The sequence below is a fragment of the Oncorhynchus masou genome, chromosome 23 (assembly GCF_036934945.1).
Source record: "Oncorhynchus masou masou isolate Uvic2021 chromosome 23, UVic_Omas_1.1, whole genome shotgun sequence".
In the NCBI taxonomy this organism is placed as follows: Eukaryota; Metazoa; Chordata; class Actinopteri; order Salmoniformes; family Salmonidae; genus Oncorhynchus; species Oncorhynchus masou.
This window is the reverse complement of record NC_088234.1, coordinates 45902495-45922881: the sequence shown is the minus strand read 5'-3', so window position 1 is coordinate 45922881 and position 20387 is coordinate 45902495. Positions and strand designations below refer to the sequence as shown.

The following is a 20387-nucleotide window of genomic DNA, read 5'->3' as shown; positions in this document are numbered from 1 at the left end:
CATCTTTGTGCAAGTCAGGTGAAATCACAAGATGGCTTGGTATGACATTACTGATAAAGGAAATCACATTTTATAGAAAGCAGGACATTATGTTCCCTAAGTTTAACAAACTGTGACTTGTCTTTAATAAAAATTAACAGTAACATTCTCTTGGCATTAAGCAAACATTTGCAAATTACCACATGCAAAGTTGTGGAATGAGATACTTATGTAGACATCCATAGGAAGCAACTCCACCTTTCACTTCAGTAAGACAGCATTCAATCTTTGCAACAACATTCAAGTCCGTCAATAATACAGTGCAATTCAGGAAAAAGCTGTGCATAGGCAGTTGATCAGATATTCACAGCGATGAATCCTAACACCAGCAACAAATAGATACACATCAATGTGCAGCGTTGATGTGCATTACAGCATAAATTAGGTCTAACACTTGACATCTTCCAGACCTCTGGCCACCCTTCAATGGGGCCTAACTCAGGGACAAGAGAAGTTATTATGGAAAGGGAGGATATGTCTACAAAGGTATCAAGATATATTTGGGGAAATGTTTTGACTGGTCCATGTTCAATGCCGGGCTCAGTAGCGGGTGGGAGGGTTTCCCTTCAGTTGGTCCCAGTTGTTACACAGAGAGCTGACAGAGCCAGGCCCCCTCGTGCTGGTCCATGTACACACCCTATTTAAAAAAAACAACTTGTCAGTCACACAAGTCAAATCTAACCAGCCGACACTGATATCAAACCAACAATATCATACACCGACTTAAACAGTGATGGAATAAGGACTGGAATTTTAGTACCACAGAGACATCTAACAGCTTACCATCCCCCTCACAGCCACAATAGAACAAAGACGTATGTTTCCTCAGTCTACATTCAACACTGACTCTTGACAAAGGCATTGTGAAAGGGCAGTTTGTTGGTGGGAATTTGCACATGCCTATGGAACCTGGAAAGCAGGCACAGCTAACAGCAACAGTGGGATATGTCTTCATTGGTTAATGGAACCCTGGTTAACACGATGCCCTATGTACCAGGCGGGGTTGAGTGGCGGTTACCACGATGGTGTAAATCATCAGCACTAAGCATGATTTCACATAGATACATAGGAAAGTACACGGGATCAGCTTACAGTTCAGCATCAGCCTTGAATGGCAAAGTGTATCAATGAGAAGCCATTGCTATGGGCACACAGAAGCAAAGGCAGACCCAACACGTCTTCAGAGTGTATCAGGAGAGCTGAGAAGCAGCGTGGTTGGCTGTCCCTGGCCCCATACAGCGGTAAGGTACAAGACTGATAAGTTCTCTCGTACTGCAGCCACAGGCCCACACCCACAACCAGCAGCCCCTAGATAAGTGTGTGTGATGCAGTAGGGGTGCTTATGTCACCATGGCAGGAAGACAGAGAAGTTGCTTGAATTACAACACCCCACCTACCCACACAAGGGAGCCCACAACCATGGGAGCAGAGCACTGATGCAAGGAGAAAGCAAAACATGCTGTCATTGTCAAAAACACTACATTGAACTGCTTTTGGATCATTTCCATGCGCCGTATGCACCAGCAGGGAACTCTTCTAAAAGAATGAAGAACCTTCCATATTAGGCTATGTGATAGGGTTGGGCACTGTAGCTAGATACAAAACATGTATTTTCCTTTGTGTGTGTCAGGATTGTTATTCATATCCCACTATGACGCTGTGTGAATCACTACCACTACTATTAAGGGACTTCTCAATTAACCACTAGTCTGAAACCAAATTGAATGGGAGGCAGACTCAGTCAGCAGAGGCATCAGCACAATGGGATAATGTTACAATTATGCAGGTTGGTTGCCAGTTGCCTCAGGACAACAAAAAAGTCCAACTAGCTATGTTTATCCTACTTCCCTAATGGATGTAAGAAATTATCTGCATGTCTAGGACGTTTTCCTGCAAGGTTTAGTGACGTGTGTAAGCATGTCACACAAATGCAAGTCCGTAATTGTTTTATTTTTATGTTGATCTGATTCCATCTGAGTGTTCCTACTGGCGACGGTCAGGGCCATACAGAGAGAAATGACTCTGGTCTAGACAAGACAAACCCTAACTGGAAACAGGCACCTCTTCACTTGATTCATTTCCAATGGACACATTGCATGAGTGGAATTCTAGACGTTGAACACATCAGTGACAGAGATATTACGACCGTGGCCTTAGTTTGACATTCGACTCAGCAGCACGGCTTCAATGACATGTGATTAAACCACTTTTTTTTTTTTTTTTTTATTACAGCAGGGCTTTAACACAGATGGAGAGAGTATAAACAAGAGTAATTCATAACTACTTTGTTTTGTACCATAAAAAGTCAGAAAGGGAAAGATTTTTACAGAGACTACATGCGAGTCTAACGTTTAAAATGTGACAGACAGCATGTCTGTTTGACGAGATTCATGCATGTTCAAACCAGAAATAATAGTTGTCTGGCAAAGAAAACCCACGGTGGTCAACTCAGACAGAGGAGTAGTGTTCATGTGGCGGCAGGGTAGGTTAGAGCGTTGGACTAGTAACCGAAAGGTTGCAAGTTCAAATCCCCGAGCTGACAAGGTACAAATCTGTCGTTCTGCCCCTGAACAGGCAGTTAACCCACTGTTCCTAGGCCGTCATTGAAAATAAGAATTTGTTCTTAACTGACTTGCCTAGTAAAATAAAGGTAAAAAATAAAACATGAACTCTAAAACTGAAACCCGTTGTTGATCCAACGGTTGTATATTTAGTTGGGTGTCCTTAAACCCCCTTGGCTAATGTTGTACCCACCCCCCTCCCTAGCAGTGTAGTCCTGTGCGAGCTTTCAAAAAACTTCCCCTTGTGAATTTGGAGCGACGCATGCTGGGAAATGTAGGCAGCAGAGGGGTGTCCTGTCTAGATGATAACAAAATCTGGCAATTACAGCCTATTGTCCCTCCCTCCAAACTCACTGAACCGGTCATCAGTCTAACCAGGAAGTGGTGTCTGCAACAACCTCTTTCAATCACATGCAGACATCTGGGTGGAGTTTTAAGTGGAATCTACAAGGAAAATTAGAAGCATGTCAAAACCTGTTTAACCATTGAGATAAACCACCAGGCTTTCCTGGTCGACCAAACCAGAAAGTCCTAGATTGCTTCTAATTAGCTTCCACAAAAATAATATGTTGGGGGGGAAATCTAGAAGTGTTTATCATTGTCTGATCCCAAGTGCCAGAAAACATTTTTACTGCAGGTGACAATGTATTTCCAGGTACTCTAGTGTCATGCATGCATCCCCCCCCCCAGCTTCAGACATGCACAAACAGTGAGCCAGGGCTCTGTCTTTGTTTATTTGTGTGGATGAGGAGACATGAGGAAATGTTTCCAGACAGGAAATCGGATTTTTCCGTTCTGTATTCAACATCATACTATCCAGCCAGCTATTGTACTGTACAAAAAAAGTACCTCTACCAGCCTGTGGACTTGTACAGCATGCCTGTTATAATCCCAGCAGCAACAGTGTTGATGTCATCCTCTGCTAACCGTGCCTTCTTGATGGCCACCCCCTAAACACACTGTACATCAAAGCTGAGGACACAAAAGCATACAGGTGAATTAATGCCACATTATCTCAATAGAAACAACAATAACAGTATGCCAATGTGTGGCACTGCTCAAATGACACCAACGACTGCGTCAATCCTCTGGTGGGGAATGACGGGCACTCACCCAGTGAGCCAAGTGTGTTCGCCCATGTCACTCCTTGGAGGGTCACCAGATTTAGGAGCCTAAAAGTGAGGATATCATATCCATTAAAAACACAGACATGTACAGTCTAAACATCAACTCTGACAAAGTCAATGTGATACAAGGGTTGATTTACGATTAGGGGTTCTAGTAAAATGGCCGCGTATTGAAAACCTGACACATGCCCGTTGAAGTTATGCTTCAGTTTATATGGAAATCCTATATCAAAAAGGTTAACCATGAGTTGAGGTGATCATCAGGCAAAGTGACGAACAGCCTGTCAGATGATAATGTAGTTAGACTGCTGTACCTTCGTGATTGATCTGATTCAGCTTCAGACATGCACAAACAGTAAAACTGCACATGACACTGTCTATCTTCTAACAGCGAACAGCTGGAAAAAGAATGACCCTGGTCAAACCAATATTCCAACTGGAGCCGGCATTACAGTGAACACAATCTACCAGTGGCCAAGACAGACTTCGCCCTCCTTCTCCTGTCCTGACAGGGACTAAGTCATGTGATTGCTGGGGATGTCAAGAGCGCTGACAAGGCCTATAAACCCAGCTGTGTTACACAGCACTAAAAAGTCAGGTGTGTCGACACAGGTGTGTTAAGCACAGGTTATACCCTGATGAAGACAGCTTGGCTGTCGAAACGTTGGTAATTACATTTTTGCACCTGAGCTCCTAGAGTGTGCGGCTCTTTTAGTTTCAAGTTTCCTGCTCCGCTGGCCAGCACCTCGCCTAAGGAGGTGTGCGTTTCTTTTTCTTCTAGAGTGTTAAGCACAGGGTCATTCAATGGCCGGGTGAGTGTGACATAATCTCAGTGAAAGCAACAGCGTAGGTCAGATTTACAACAAAACACCATCATATAGGGCTACTATTTCTAGTTTTCCATGGAACAATGTGTTATTACTGATACCGACTGGGGGAAATGATGATGCTGCCTATCAGCATTATAAATTCAGCCAAGAGGTTTGGTGAGAATCAATTTCAGCAAATGTAGAGGTATATAATTCAGTGCTTCTCCCCCCTCTCTCTAGCGGTGGTCTGATCCCATCGGCAGTTTACCTTTGGACCACAGAGTAAGATCCTCACTGTGAACTAAGCAGGAGGTCCAGTGTTAATAATTACACATGATGGATTAATGTCATGCCATGTCACGTCAGATTGTCCATGCATGTCACTTAGCTTTTCTTCTTTGCGTGGAGCAGCATATACTTTGAGTAGATTTAAGTCCCAAATAATCGCCTCATATCTGTAAGGGAAAGCCAAGACTAACCTTTCAAGTGGTTATCCTTTTGGAGTTTAGTTGGAACCAATACAGAATGCAGATTGTTCACACAACCGATAAGATTGAGGTTGGCCAAAAATCTTGCTGCTTACATTATTACCCATATAGATGCATTTAAATACCTTTACAAAGATCAAATGGAACCCTTGAATCATTGTACCAGCGCAATCATAATGGAGAGCATGACAAGTTATCAACCAGCCATATGAAATATTTTGACATACTGAACAAATTGGTGAAGACTGCCCTCTGCTGGTTGATACCAGAATGAGTAATTATCGTATACTGAAATAGTGATTGAGACGAACATAACTCTTAATCTGCTTTGTCTTTCAAATCCAGAAATAACTTGTGAAGGAGATCCAACTTTATAATCACGGTCTCCAAAAGACCATTAATTTGTGCAAAGACGGGGGATTGACTGTACATTGCGTGGCTTAGACCAAGCCATGTCTTTGGTCTCGGATAGTCCTATGAGGAGCCCGTTGAGCACCTAAAAAGCAACACAAACAAAAATTTACACACGTATATTTGAAATTTCATACAGGCGAGACTAAGGGTAAAAACAAGATTTCACATGTAATACAACAGCCTCCGATGGTGAAGAGAGCAATGTTCAAATCTATTAGAAGTTATTAGCACCGGACTAGTCTTACTAGGGAACGTTGGCTATGTAATTATTACCCCCAGAATGTGCGTTATTCCAGAGGACGATTCGGACGGGATTCCCCCCCCCCCAAAAAAAACTGCCCCTTGTAATTATGATTTTATTTATATACATATATATTTAATAAATTGACATTGTGACGGAAATATGGATTTTTTTTCTAGGCGTGAAGATATTTCAACAGGTTCAGGCGATAACAGGCTACACTGAGCTTGGTTCCAAAGTTTCTAAACCATATATAGTCGCCATAATATTTGAATTGAGGAAGTGTGATCATAATCATTAGGATAGTTTAGCGATCCTTAGTAGAAGACGTCCTAAATGCCCCCCAGCCTTCAGATGTGCATCAAACAGCGCACTTGATATGCGTTTTTAGGCTATGGATGAGAAAGCGAACTCGTCATTTCCAAACGTTTAGCGCAGTTGTATGCGGCTTTGCGATCTATTAACAGCAAAGGTTGCATTACATTTTCGCTATTTTTTTTGAATGATGCATTTGGCGATGGTTATGCATTCGCAAACGTATAAACAAAAGCATTCACTGTGAAAGTTGATACACGAAGGCCTTCATACAGTATATAGCCCATGCGCAGCACTTCGTTAAATTGATAGGATCAGTTATTGTTTTATTTCAGACATTTCTCTCGAAACACCGGACTAGCATTATCAGAGGACCTTGGAGTTTGCCAAAACAATAGGTTATTCTGGCTGGAATTGTTACTCTCCTGCCATGGCAGATTCGGACGGGACTAAAATTAGTTGTGCTTATGCACATAATTACATTACCCGACCTCCCCCAGTAAAACTAAACACACCCGATTTGTTGTATTGCAGATCCATGTCCTGAATCTGGCAGATTCCAAGTTTGTGAACCAAAGTCATTCATTATACTAACTGGAACTCACATGTGTAAAATATATTGGATCCACATTAAGATACGGTGAGAGGGGGTCTCATCCCAGCCACTGCGTGAGGAGAGAAAAACACACAGGAAATAGTCAGCTGATGCTCATGGCCACATCAAATAGGTCGAATTGAATTGCAGTCTTTCCATATCACGTTGAGAAATAGTTTACGCCGAATTCAGTGTTTGAATATTCAGGCGATGCTCCACCCTTACTGGGTCCACTTGATGATGTATTGTTCATGTTTCCTAATTTACCTGTGAATGTCTTCCTTCCTGGCTCAGTTAGTAAAATTATCTAGTTAACTTACTTGAATCAAGGAATTAGCTATTAGCGCACCTAGGTAAAGGTAACTAGATGGCTTGCAATTTATCATTAGCCTATATACCAGCTATTCTGGGGAGCATTTAATTCAAACCCAGGCTGCTTGTTAGCTATCTATGCTATGTTAGCTAGCGCTTCCTCGTCTTGTTTCTGGCTATCTTAACGCGAGCTAGCTAACGTTAGCTATCTTCTGAGTATGGTACGGTAGCTAACTTACTATTACTGAATACTTATCTCTATACCTTAGCTAGCTACCGTTAGCTTCTTTGAAATTTTGGGTGTACTGTTAGTTTCTCAACTCCGACACAGTTAGATAATAGTTTTTAAAAATGTAGCTAGTTACAGTATTAGTTAGTCACACTGTTAGTGACCGCTAGCTAGTAACGTTAGCAGACTTGTTGGTGGATAAATTTAAGAGAGTTCACGCAGGCCTTTGAGCGTTGACAGTTTCAGTCTACTTAACTGGGTGTGTCTTCCTTAGACATCAATGCAATAGCAGCTGGGTCTGGTCTACATAGTTAGTTGACTTTCATTAAACTAGAAAAAAGCTGGGGGAAAACAGCGAGTGTAGTATTTCGCTTCCAATTTAATTTCAATTTAAGGGGCTTTATTGGCATGGGAAACATGTTTAAATTGCACAAGCAAGTGAAATAGATAACAAACAAAAAATAACAGTGAACATTACACTCAAAAAAGTTCAGAAAGAATAAACACATGTCAAATGTCATATGATGTCTATATACAGTGTTGTAATGATGTACAAAAGGGAAAATAAATAAACATAAATGTAGGTTGTGTTTGTTCTTCACTGGTTGCCCCTTTCTTGTGGTAGAAGTCACAAATCGTGCTGCTGTGGTATTTCACTTAATAGATATGGGAGTTTATCAAAATTGGATTTGTTTTTCAAATTCTTTGTGGGTCTGTGTAATCTGAAGGAAATGTGTGTCTCTAATATGGTCATACATTTGGCAGGAGATTAGGGTGTGCAGCTCAGTTTCCACCTCATGTTGTGGGCAGTGTGCACATAGCCTGTCTCCTCTTGAGAGCCAGGTCTGCCTTCAGCGGCCTTTCACATAGTCAAAGATTTCCTTAATTTTGGGTCAGTCACAGTGTTCAGGTATTCTGCCACTGTGTGCTCTCTGTTTAAGGTCAAATAGCATTCTAGTTTGCACTGTTTTTTTGTAAATTCTTTCCAATGTGTCAAGTAATTATCTTTTTGTTTTCTCATGTTATTTATTTATTTAATTTCACCTTTATACTCATGATTTGGTTGGGTCTAATTGTGGTGCTGTCCTGGGGCTCTGTGGGGTCTGTTTGTGAACAGAGCCCCAGGACCAGCTTGCTTAGGGGGCTCTTCTCCAGGTTAATTTCTCTGTAGGTGATGGCTTTGTTATGGAAGGTTTGGGAATCCCTTCCTTTTAGGTGTTTGTAGAATTTAACGTCTCTTTTCTGGATTTTGAAAATTAGCGGGTATTGGTCTAATTCTGCTCTGCATCCATTATTTGGTGTTTTACGTTGTACACAGAGGGTATTTTGCAGAATTCTGCATGCAGGGTCTCAATTTGGTGTTTGTCCCATTCTGTAAATTATTGGTTGGTGAGCGGACCCCAGACCTCACAACTGTAAAGAGCAATGGGTTCTATAACTGATTCAAGTATCCCAATTGGTATGTCAAATTTCATGTTTGTTTTGATTTCATAGAAGGCTCTTCTCTCTTGTCTTACTGAGATTTACTGTCAGGGCCCAGGTCTGACAGCATCTGTGCAGAAGATATAGGTGCTGCGGTAGGCCCTCCTTGGTTGAGAACAGAAGCACCAGATCATCAGCAAACAGTAGACATTTGCTTCCCCTTTCGTCTCTGCAGCCACCAAATGACGTCACTCAAAAAGCCGTAAAGCCAAGGTTCGATGTCCTTTGTTTGGCTCGACAAATACATTTGGTATTTAGGTGGTTCGAAAAGGAAAGGGTGGGGTTATTACGATTTAATTTAATAATGTGTAATATTTACATGTTATCTCAACAAGTAATAGACTGAAGGCGAATAATGTAACTGTTTTAATAGTGTTTGCGACAGTTTTCACGACACCAGGCACATGCTATGTCCTGTCCAATGACGTCTGTTCCTCTCTGGTTCATTGCCCAATGAAATTCGAGATACATTGCGTGCTGCGCAGAAGCGGTATATATCATGGATTGAAAATGCCTGTGGCTGGCTTGCCACACACTGTCCTTCAACGCGTTAAGACAATCCACAGTATTTAAAATCAGCGACGATACGCAGCCATTGCCAAGGCTTGATATCCGTGTGGACGCTGGTTGTGATCTGACAGAGGTGCGGCAGAATCGACTAATTTCGTCGAGGGTCAAGACAACGAATCTAGAAGGATAAAAGCCCGGTAAATAGTCATCTCGAGAACATTATTAACTTGCACCATCGCTTATTTCGGTATAATTGTTCATACGTCAAATTTGACTACATAACCAGCCTTATAATTTTAAAACATGACGATACAACGTCTTGGTTATGCGAAATATAGCCATCTTGCCATGTCTATTGCAATGAGCATTATGCCGGGTGATATGCTCGGGCCACGGTTTGGTGGCAATTCCTGTCAAAAAAAATCATTCTCGTAACGGGGGGGGGACTTCTGATGACACTGAATCTGCTGTTTAAAATCGTATGAAGCCAGCTCTCGAGCCTTGGCTCTCGTTTTATGCCCTCTAGCTGCATGTGTCATCGATGCTGGATTTGAGTCTGTCAACCTTCCAAGATGATCCACATGATCAGTGACTGAAGACATGTTCATTGTTTAATGTATTATGCTTCTATGATCAGTACTATGCTGCTTGATCAATAGGGAAATATGTGTCTGAGAAAATCAATTGAATAATGCATGAATACGCAAAAACAAAACAGTCCATGATGAATGCTCGGTGCTATTTTTATGGCGGGGGGGATGAATTCACGCCGCTGTGAGTATTTGTGTCTAGTCTGAGCTAGAGCGCCTTCTGAGCTAAAAATGCGGAATTAATAAAACATACATTACCAGCTCTCTTTTGTCGATATAGCTACCGGCATCCGCCCTGCGACAATGTTGCTTTGTCATTCATTATAGTTCTTGGATGTCATTTTAGGATTTGATTATGTTTCGGGCACAAGAAAGCAATCATTTTTTATACATATGTCTGTTGTAATGCGGCCTTTTAGTCACAGCCGATTTAATCCACTCCCATCATGCATTGTGCTCATCCCAGCCCTTACTGTATTTCCTGTTTTTTTGTTGCTGCTTTGTCTGATAATTTTCTGTCATTGTGGCGTAAATCAACCTCAAATGTTATGTATTAACTAACAGTCTGTAATTATCACTAATTTGTTGTTTTGCTCAAGCTCACCACACCTACTTAAGCAGTCGTTTTTTTGTTTCATTTCCTCTTGGCAACGTAATGCAAAGCACTTCCTCGGTACACAATTCAACTCCACATTTCGATAGTGAAAGTACAATTATGTCAATGTTTTAACCTGTGATATTCAACCGTTCTTGTTTATTTGTGATATTGGATGTGATGTTAATTTGTTATGATGACATACAGCTAGGCAGCTGACAGTAGTTTTTACTTTTTCCCCCTCTCTTTTAGGAGTGGTGGAATCTGACCCTGTAATTATAACAAGACCACAAGTTACACACATTGACATTTAGGGCCTGGTCAAATGGAGGACTCGGAAACTGATTTGACTTCGTCTGAACCGGACGCACTTGGTGCAGACTTCATCACAGTGGAACTGGACACCCAGCCCATAGAATATGTTGTCAAGTGGGCAGAGGTCGGGTCCAAGTTCACAATATCCTGTGTGAAAAAGGAGGCGGACGAGGGATCTGGCCTGAATCTTGACCAGGTGAAGGCAGAGCCAGATGAGCCCTTTTTTGCCCAGTACGAGGAGGAGTTCCCTGGCTGTGACATTGCAGAACAGAGTGTCATAGTAAATGACTCTGATGAGGACGACCACACTGAGCCAGGGAGTAGCCATCTGGTCCCTGTTGGAGATGGCTCTGATTCAGGCTCGGAGAAAGGGGAATATAGCTCACCAGGGGGAAACTACAGCTGCAACTACTGTGGGAAGTGCTATAGTCATTCCTCAAGCCTCTCAAGACACCAGCAATTGCACACAGGAAAGGCACCCTTACCCCCAAACAAGCAAATGGATGCAGGGTCAGGTGAGGGGAACAAATATAAATGCACACAGTGTGCAATGCGATTCAAAAGCAGAAGAGCTCTCGGCACTCATATGAGAACACATCGGGGCATGAGAGTTTACCCATGCAACATCTGTGGGAAGGATTTTAACCACAGCTCCAGCTTGTCGCGTCATAGGCTCATCCACAAAAAAGGGAAGGGTATTCCCTCTGGTGCTCGACCTGCAGAAATCAGTTATGTCCGCCGCCCACCAGGCAGCAGGAAAAATAAAAAGCAGGCTGGCGTGAAGAAGATCCCTGGCGAGAAGAAGATCCCGATCGTGAAGAACCTCCCCGGAGAGAAGTTCTACGCGTGTACACAATGTGACATGACCTTCAAGAACTCCATTGGCCTCTCGAAACACCAAGTCTCTCATGTCAAGGATCTTCTGAATAACTATGCCCAGGGTAAAGACAGTCTCACCAAGTCCTCAGACTTGAAAATACGCCTCAAGTTGTGCTCGAGGGACAAACCCAACTTCTACACCCTCTGCAAGAAAAACAAGCGGTCAAGAGCTGCCAAGCGCCAGCGGCAGCGCCAAACATCAGTCTCTGAGGAAGAGGAAGGACAATATGCATGCGAGCAGTGTGACAAGCACTTCAGCCAGGCGCAGAGCCTCGCCAGGCACCAGCAAATGCACAAGGGAGACAAGTTCAGCTGCTCTTACTGTAAAAAGACCTTCGCCAGGTTGTCCAACCTCCACCACCATGAGAGATCTCACTCCACAGGGGGCAAGTACGAATGCACCACCTGCAACAAGACATTTGTGCACTCGTCTAGTTACTCCAGGCACAAGCGGCAGCATGCCGAGGAGGCCCACCAGCGCCAGTGGAAGGGCATAGATGAGATGGCACCACTTGATTCAGACTCTGAGTGAGAGCAGTAGTGTTCTGCTCTCAACTACCCACACACAGCTTACTACTCTGGCTTTCAGGGGTTGGGAGGTTTTTGGGGATCTTGTTTCGGACTTAAATTGGCATTACTCTTGAGTATATAACGTGTGTGTGATGATGACTTATGGTATGGTATCAGCAAATTGCATATTTCTTTTCCTAGATTACACTGACTGTGTTGTCCTCTGCTGCCCATGCAAATAAATATTTAGATTTATTTTGTTCACATTCCCTTTTGGTCTGGGTTAGCTACAGGGTTAGGGTGAAAGTGTTGCTAGAGTCTTGCCAGATGTGAAGTATACTGTACCATCTGTGTAGTATATCAGCCGTGTTAGGAAGCCACGCTTGCTACACATCATCAAAATAAAACTGCTATAAAATGCTTCTGCTGTTGAGCAAACCCATTTCCTCTTTTTCTGTATATAATCTATTTTCTATCTCTGTGACATGACAAGGGTCAAAAGGAGCCATCAAACTAAATCAGGATTTGACCTCTAGGGGATTAATGTGATGTCTGCATGACACCACACATAGTCCCTGGTTCAATCAATCTTCTATGGTTTATCTTCAAGATTTACTGTATCTGTTCAGTTCACGCAAGTAATCTATGACACTCAAACCAACCATCAATAAAATCAAAACAGTGAAGTACTTTATGGGAAACTAAAGAAGGTTGATTGAATCCAGGCATTTCCAATAAATGTGCTAAGATTAATCCTTCAATCAGAAAACTGGCACGTGCTACTTTCCCATCCCCTACTCAACATCAGTTGTTTATGATCTCAATGGCAACACACAGTGGTGAAATTAAAAAAACAAAACAAAATATAGATCTTTTTCTATATATTTGTGGATTTAATTACGTTGTTGCATCTTTTTTTTGTTGAAAAACTGCTAGCATCGAGTGCTCAGCCAAGTTTTTATGTAGTATGAGTGCTTAAACAGTTTAGTTCTACAAAGAGTTCGGATGAACATTCAGATTGTTGATTTAAGGATTTTAATGTCGAAATATGAAGTCCAATCATATCCTTAGAACTTGAAAATACTATATGTGGTATTTGTCAACATATACTGACTGCAATTACCACAAAGTATAAAATTGACTCCATATATATGTATGCATGATGAATATAACTTGAGAATAGTTACAATATATGTTGTTTTTACATCTGCTGTGCGTGTGTGTAAAACATTGCATTTGTGAAAGTGAGAATAATTGAGATATTTAATATGTGCAGTGTATTTTGACAAATACCTTCAAATATTCCTGGGATTAGGGATTTCATATTTTGTACAAGTATTTGTCTATTGAGGTTGTAGGGGAAACTGCACTACTTATTTATGAATTGGGAACAAAGGTGCAATTTAAATGGCAGTGAATGTGATTCACAATGGCTATAGTTGAAAACATCTTTTCGGTGGCAAAGCAAATCCCCATTTGCCCCCAAAGTTCCACCTTTTCAGATGTAACCTCACAAAATCCATTACTATTCACAGAAATATTATCAAGTGCTGTCAACTACTTACTGTATATCATCAAAGCTTTCAAATAATGCTTGTATACATGCATAGCCAGATGGATTTTCTTTTCCAGTTAAACTGTTCAGTTATCTGTTGAAAGTGCTCAACTTATCTCCTTGTTTGATGTTTATATTTGCTTTAAACACAACCAGGGTACTCTAAACAATTATTGACATTTGACCTTGTGAATACCATTTTTACTGTTTAAATTGGAATTTAATTGTCACATCTAACCTCTTGTTTCTTTTTCTTATTTCTTGAAAGTGTATAGAGGCATGTATCGAGCACAGACCCGGTCTATTGCATCCACACTGATAATTGAAGAGGAAAAAAATGATGAAAAAAAACTTGGTACCTTCCTTGTATTTATGTAAGTTAATGTTTGTGTGAAGAGCTAAATTCCCCTGGTTCCCCTCAAAACAGACCTTCATTGAGTTCAGTTTTATTTGGTTTGGTTTTCAGTTGTGGTTCTGGCCTTTTTTCTCCAGTGGCAAACAATATTCTCCTCTCTTTTGTTTTTCAGCAATCTCTGCCTTTTTAGATTCTGAAACTCATATCGTTTTCTTTTTTCGCTGTCATTCTTTTTTTTTTTGATGCAGCGGACCTACATCCTATAGAGAGGTGTATGTTTTTTGTATTGTGTTTGCCATTTAGAATACAGTTGACTTGTTTTTGTCTTGCGTTTTTGTAATAAACCATTCATGAAAGAAAGGCTGGCTCCATGATTGTCCTGGATATATTTAAAAATGAGTAGGCCTTCTGTTAATTACAGAATATTGGAACAACTAAATCAGTTAAGTTGATAACTCGATTGTGCGTTACCACTATTCAGTGGTTCTTGAATAATGAGTATAATTTTTTTTTTTTGTGGATTATGTTGAATGAGTTAAATTGTTCAGCTGCTGTTGATAATTCACCTGTGTTTTGATGTCCCCCAACTAGATGGCAGCAAAACACTTAAAATAAAATAAAAAAGAAGTCGTTCAGCTTGACCCATTACAGAAACAGAAGACGTTTTTCTTCCTTTTACAAAAAATTGTTAGAGAGTTGTTTTTGCAATGATTTTATTTATCAGGTCTTCTCCTAGTATTTAAGACAATTAAATGTTTATTGGCTAACTAGACTTTATAATGACATTTTGTTTTCTTTATCTGCTTCCAAAAATATCTCACAGGGCCACAAACAATTAGGGCTCAATTCCATCTGTATCGCCCCAAGTGTTACAGACAGCACACTAGAAATGTAAAGGTAATTTCCTATTGAACCCTCATCTGCAGCGGTTACTGGGAATCCAGTCTCCGCTAACGCAGGAACATTGACTGTAAATTTCAATCAGGCTGTAACGCTGAATTTCCACGATCCAGATTGAATGGAGCCCTTCTGTGTGTAAAAGACATGCAACTAATAGTATTTGTCTCACAGCTTGAAATCCAGAACCTGTTTTGCTAACATTCTGCTCTTTGTACTCCTTGTCATTGCCGAAAACACGTTTAGCAGGGCAAGGAATGGAATGATAGCTAAACAGACTGGGACCCAGGCTATTTGTCCCAGAGGAATCCTACTCACTGTTCCTCTTGATTTATGTTGATTCAGATTCGTGTCAGCTACATAAATAGTAAGTCAAATACTATTTTATCTAGAGATATTGGCACAGCTTATCAGACAACAACCTCTGTCACATTTAGAAAGACAGCGATTTGAATCAAACAACTATAGCACACTAAAACCTCGAGGGGACCCACAACGCCCAGAAACGTGCTCTTCTAATTTCTGTTAGGCTACTCTGCAACCACTCAAAGGAATTTGTAAGGACAGAGCGGGAGAGTGGGCCAAAAAAACTAAAGTTTCTATTAGAATTCAGGCTTTGCAGCTGTGGAGTTTCTGGGCCCTCAAAGTGAGGCAATAACATTTGCCATTGTTGCCAGGCTAGAGGGCTCAGACTTCCTGGCAACCCTAAACTAAATTACCCAGGCTTTTCTGTGGGCCTAGAAACGAGCTCTGTGTTCTGCAACAAAAAGGGCATTGAGATGAGGGGAGAGATGGCCTCCCCGGGCTCCTGAAAAGCCAACTCCGAGCCAATGAATGAAGGCAGAGGGCTCGCTCTATGAGAACCGCTGTGGGAAATGGTAGTGATGTCATTATGAATGCATTTCTGAATGTTTTTGTTGCTTACTTCTCTCTGCCCCCATCCCTGTCCCGAAACCCCCCCTCCACTGTGCCCTTCCTGTCTCATTTGGGCTCCATTATTGGGAGCCGACCAATGCAAAAAAATAAAAAAAAAAAAAAGTTAAAGCCCAGTGCCCAGGACCTCAGCGAGGCACGGTCTCCGTGGAAACAGGAAAACAGTGCTGTGGGGCGTCAGTTCCTCTTTGAGGCCAGTGTGGAGGACATGAGATAGAGGAAAGGGTGAGAGAGAGGGCGGATCAGTAGGAATTTGGACACCTTAGAAAACAAATTTGTAAGCACTGATTTATGGGCCTCTTTCTTGAACAAAGGAGTTTTAAGTTGGATCCAGCCTGTGCTCACTCTTGGTTTGGAGATTAAGGACCTATTCATTCACTTCCCTCATTGAATAATGAATGCTACTTGTTACCACATGCCTGTGGAGAGAAATGAAAATGATTGTTTTTCCATCATTTATTGGTTGGTGCAGTAAAGAGAACCTGACATCAATAATGTTCTTATATTTCCATTAATTTGTATGTATTTCTCAGCATCTGATCTTCTTCCATCCTTTGTTGTTCCATGTCATCCTCTTCCACTAGTTTCCCCACATACCGAAGGCCCTGCATGGTGTGATTGCAGTCATGCAAAATGCCCGTTTCCCCATTAATCTGGTTGATCACCCACCTCCGACTAAGGGCTCTATTCAATCAGCGGTACAGCGTGATAAAAATGTTCCCGTGTTTAGCGGAGACTGCATTGGCGGTAAACGCTGCGTATGTCCTCTCAATCTAAAATTACCGTTACATTTCTATCACGCAATCTATCGCTGCAGCGATACAGACTGAATAAAGATATAAATGCCCCTACGGGCAGGAAGAACAAACAAACAACATATTACCCTGTTAACATGGTCACACAGCTCAGTAGGTGGTGGTGCATTGTGCCAATCCCTGATAAGGCGGATTTTAATGAGGTGAAAACCAACAAGTGCCAAACAAAGGGCAAACCGATTAGATAAGCAACAAGCTAATTACTCTCACAATCAAGTGGAGCTCATTCTCTCTTATGTGATGTTTAGGCTACAACATCTCCCCGCAGCCACGTTCAAATCAAGGGTTCGGCTAAATACGGAGAAGGGGAGCTCTGCCCGGCACACAGTACTACACATGTCCATAACAGTGTTCCATGGCGTTGTTTTCCTTCTCAATCAGATGTGTTTCATTTGCTTTGGTTGGAGAACACGAAGTGAGAAGGGTATTTTCAAACCGATGGAAATTAAACCATTATAAAATAAAATAGTGAAGTGAACTGAATACAGAGCATGAAAAAGACCGCTGCATTATAATAACATATTTTAATAACCTTTTCTAAGAGCGGCCAGGGGACACATTTAAAAGACACTAACAGAGCTAAGAGTTTGTAATGGTACTATGGTATTGACTTGACTGATGCCAGTAAGGTGGCGCAATGCATCACTTTTCAGTCTTCCCAACCGTCACCAGACAGCTGACCAAGATCCCAGCCAGCGTCAACATGAAGGTCAAATGTGCTCTGGGACATACTAAGTTGATCCTGTGCAGTGACTGAACACCTCCCAGGACTCTTTACCCAGTCCCCTGCAAGCTCCACTTTCCTCCTCACTGCCAGTGCTGTGCTGCCTACCCCTCCCTACCCTCCCTTAAGGACTTTTACCTACTTATTAGACCCCCCCCACACACACACTCTATTATGTTACGTTAGGAGTAGAACAGGGGGGAGGCATTCTCCAAGTTGGGGATGGGAGGTCTCCAGATTTTGATTCAGGGGGAACATTATTTCAACCATTCTCTCTCTCACATGCAGATTCAGAGCAGCAGTGGATGAGTACTTCTGTCTGATCTGATTGATCCCCACTCTGGGGCAGAATATTGGATGTATCACAGCCAGAGACTGGTACTGTTCTGTTGAATAAAACAAATGGCAGGGAAAAGACAAAAGATTCTATTCAATCTGTATCGCTGAAGCGTTACAGATTCCACGTCAGAAACGTAAAGGTCATCTCCGATTGAGCCGACATATGCAGCGCTTACCGTCGATGCAGTCTCCGCTAACATGGGAACATAGACTTTACATTTCAATCACGTTGAGCACAAAGTACACTATGATCACTGCATGGTTTCTGCACGACATGTAGGTTTCTGCTGGGAGTGGCTGAAGCAATTTACAGATCAATCCGCACAGCGGAGACGCCAGTATTCTGCTCTAACCCTCCTCTCCTCCTCATCCTCTCCTCCTCATCCTCTCCTCCTCGTCTACCCCATGGCATGGCGGTGTTGCTGTTATAGCTGCTGTTGATCTATGGCATGGGTGAACTTCAACATTTTACTTCTCATTTCTCCTCCTCAGCAGTTCAAATGTGATGCCCAGGGAGCCTCACATGTACTTTAACACTCCATAATGAGAGAGAGAGACAGAATCCCACAACTCAATCAGAGATCTGGGTGCCAAGCTTTTTACTTCTTCTACACAAACACTTTCATGGCTCAACACCCGGTGGCAACACAAGATGCGATTTCTTCCCCAAAATAGCCGCCAGGAACCCCAGCACATCTTATCAACACAGAGCAGAGGCCCACTGCAGCCCAGGCAATTTAAACCCTGTGATAGACATGGCAATTCCCCTGGAAAGTTCCGGATTGGAGGATGAGGACCAGGGGAAAAGAGAATGAGTAGTGAAACAAGGAATGAGAACCCAGAAAGGGTGAGGGTTGTAATGTGCGGGTATGGATATGGACAAAGTATGTGTGTGTGTGTTTGTGATGGAGGGAGACTTGTGTCTCGTTGCCATGCTAAGAAGTAGTTGTATATGGAAAATGTTGACAGGCGTAACCGGTATAACAATAACTTAACTCATAACAGCAGGTTGCTAGAGCCGAGGTGTTGTGTGTTTTTGAGTAGAGAGAGACATTTGAGCATCTGAGGAGGCTCCATTGACTTAAAGATGACAGCGGATAGTAATCACACAATTCCCAATTACATATCCTCCATGCCTTCCAATGTCAGATAGTGTGAAGGAGGGTATTGATTTGCACTCCACCTCACATCTGTACCACACTGTGTTCCTGTCCGCTTCTACATCAGGGATCGGAGATCATTTTACCCCCTATTCGAAGCCAATTTTATGGTGTCCTTCATTGTATAAGATACATTATAGACTGGGTGGTTCGAGCTCTGAATACTGATTGGCTGACAGCCATGGCATATGACATCAACTCAAATCGAATTTTATTGGTCACATACACATGGTTAGCAGATGTTATTGCGAGTGTAGCGAAATGCATGTGCTTCTAGCTCCGACAGTGCAGTAAATATCTAACAAGCAATCTAGCAATTGCACAACAACTACCTAGTACACACAAATCTAAGTAAAGGAATGGAATAATATATACATAAAAAAATATGCATGAGCAATGACTGAGAGGCATAGGCAAGATGCAATAGATGGTATAAAATACAGTATGTACATTAGATGAGTAATGCAAGATATGTAAACATTATTAAAGTGGCATTATATAAAGGGGCTAGTGATCCATTTATTAAAGTGGCAAATGATTTCAAGTCTGTATATAGGCTGCAGCCTCACTGTGTTAGTGATGGCTGTTTAACAGTCTGATGGCCTTGAGATTGAAAAATAGCTTCTGTCTCTCGGTCCCAGCTTTGATGCACCTGTACTGACCTCGCCTTCTGGATGGTAGCGGGGTTAACAGGCAGTGCCTCGGGTGGTTGTTTTCCTTGATGATCTTTTTGGCCTTCCTGTGACATCAGATGCTATAGGTCTTATGCTGTAGGTATCAGGCTGTATAATACGGGTAGGGCAAAACGTTTATTTTTACTGCTCTAATTACATTGGTAACCAGTTTATAATAGCAATAAGGCACCTCGGGGGTTGATTGCATATAGCCAATATACCACGGATAAGAGCTTTTTCCAGGCACTCTGCGATGAGTCGTGCTAAGAACAACCCTTAGCCGTGGTATATTGGCTATATTGCTTAATTTATTATTGCTTAATTCACCATTTTGTCAACTCTTTAGGCTCATTTCTCATTGTTATTCTGGTTAAGCCAGTGTTGAATATAAAATGTGCTTCTACACTAAGTAGTAGTTCTTGCAGTAATATTTCCTGAAGTTAAATTTGTTTATGACCCTTGACCTACCAAAATTGTGCCACACCCACCGCTTGCATCTTCCTCCATTTCCATAAACGTTCTAGGCCAATGAGATAGAGCTTCCTTCTCCTGGGATGTCCCCATTTTCTAAGATTCGATACGACTCCTCCATGAAGCTTCAGAGTATCCATAACAAACTATGGAAAATCATTTTGAGTTTTTACCCTGGATGTAGAGGGGAGTAGCAAAGTGAAGTCAACAAAGCCACCCTGAAAAACATTGACCTTAGCATCTCATATTTACTTCCAACTTGGGTATTTTATGGGGGGTTTGAAATAAAACAAAGATTAATACTTTGGCCTAAGAAAATAAGTTAATGAGAAGTCATAACAGGATTTTTCAAAACTATTTCAAGAACTCTGAAATTGAGGGATGTTGCATAAGTTACTATTAAGAGAACAACATGCTTATAAAATAAGCATCTGCTATGTTTGATTGAATCAA

At 41.8% G+C, this 20387-nt stretch overlaps 1 protein-coding gene and 1 long non-coding RNA gene across 3 annotated transcripts; one reads left to right on the top strand and one right to left on the bottom strand.

Moving 5' to 3' along the window:
• Positions 1-97: 97 nt before the first annotated feature.
• On the bottom strand, positions 98-10311 carry LOC135510906 (uncharacterized). 2 transcript variants are annotated; one of them, XR_010451177.1, is made up of 4 exons: positions 9971-10311; positions 3714-3772; positions 3450-3572; positions 98-676 (listed from the first exon to the last, which is right to left on the bottom strand). It is a non-coding gene; the product is annotated as an uncharacterized LOC135510906 (long non-coding RNA). The 2 variants fall into 2 exon arrangements; XR_010451176.1 differs by lacking the exon at positions 9971-10311 and having other exon boundaries at positions 3714-5334.
• Positions 9159-14693, top strand: LOC135510905 (zinc finger protein 883). Its single transcript, XM_064932224.1, has 2 exons — positions 9159-9319; positions 10560-14693. Exon 2 carries the CDS (start codon positions 10633-10635, stop codon positions 12031-12033), a length of 1401 nt encoding a protein of 466 aa, XP_064788296.1. The 5' UTR covers positions 9159-9319; positions 10560-10632; the 3' UTR covers positions 12034-14693.
• The last annotated feature ends 5694 nt before the right edge of the window (positions 14694-20387 follow it).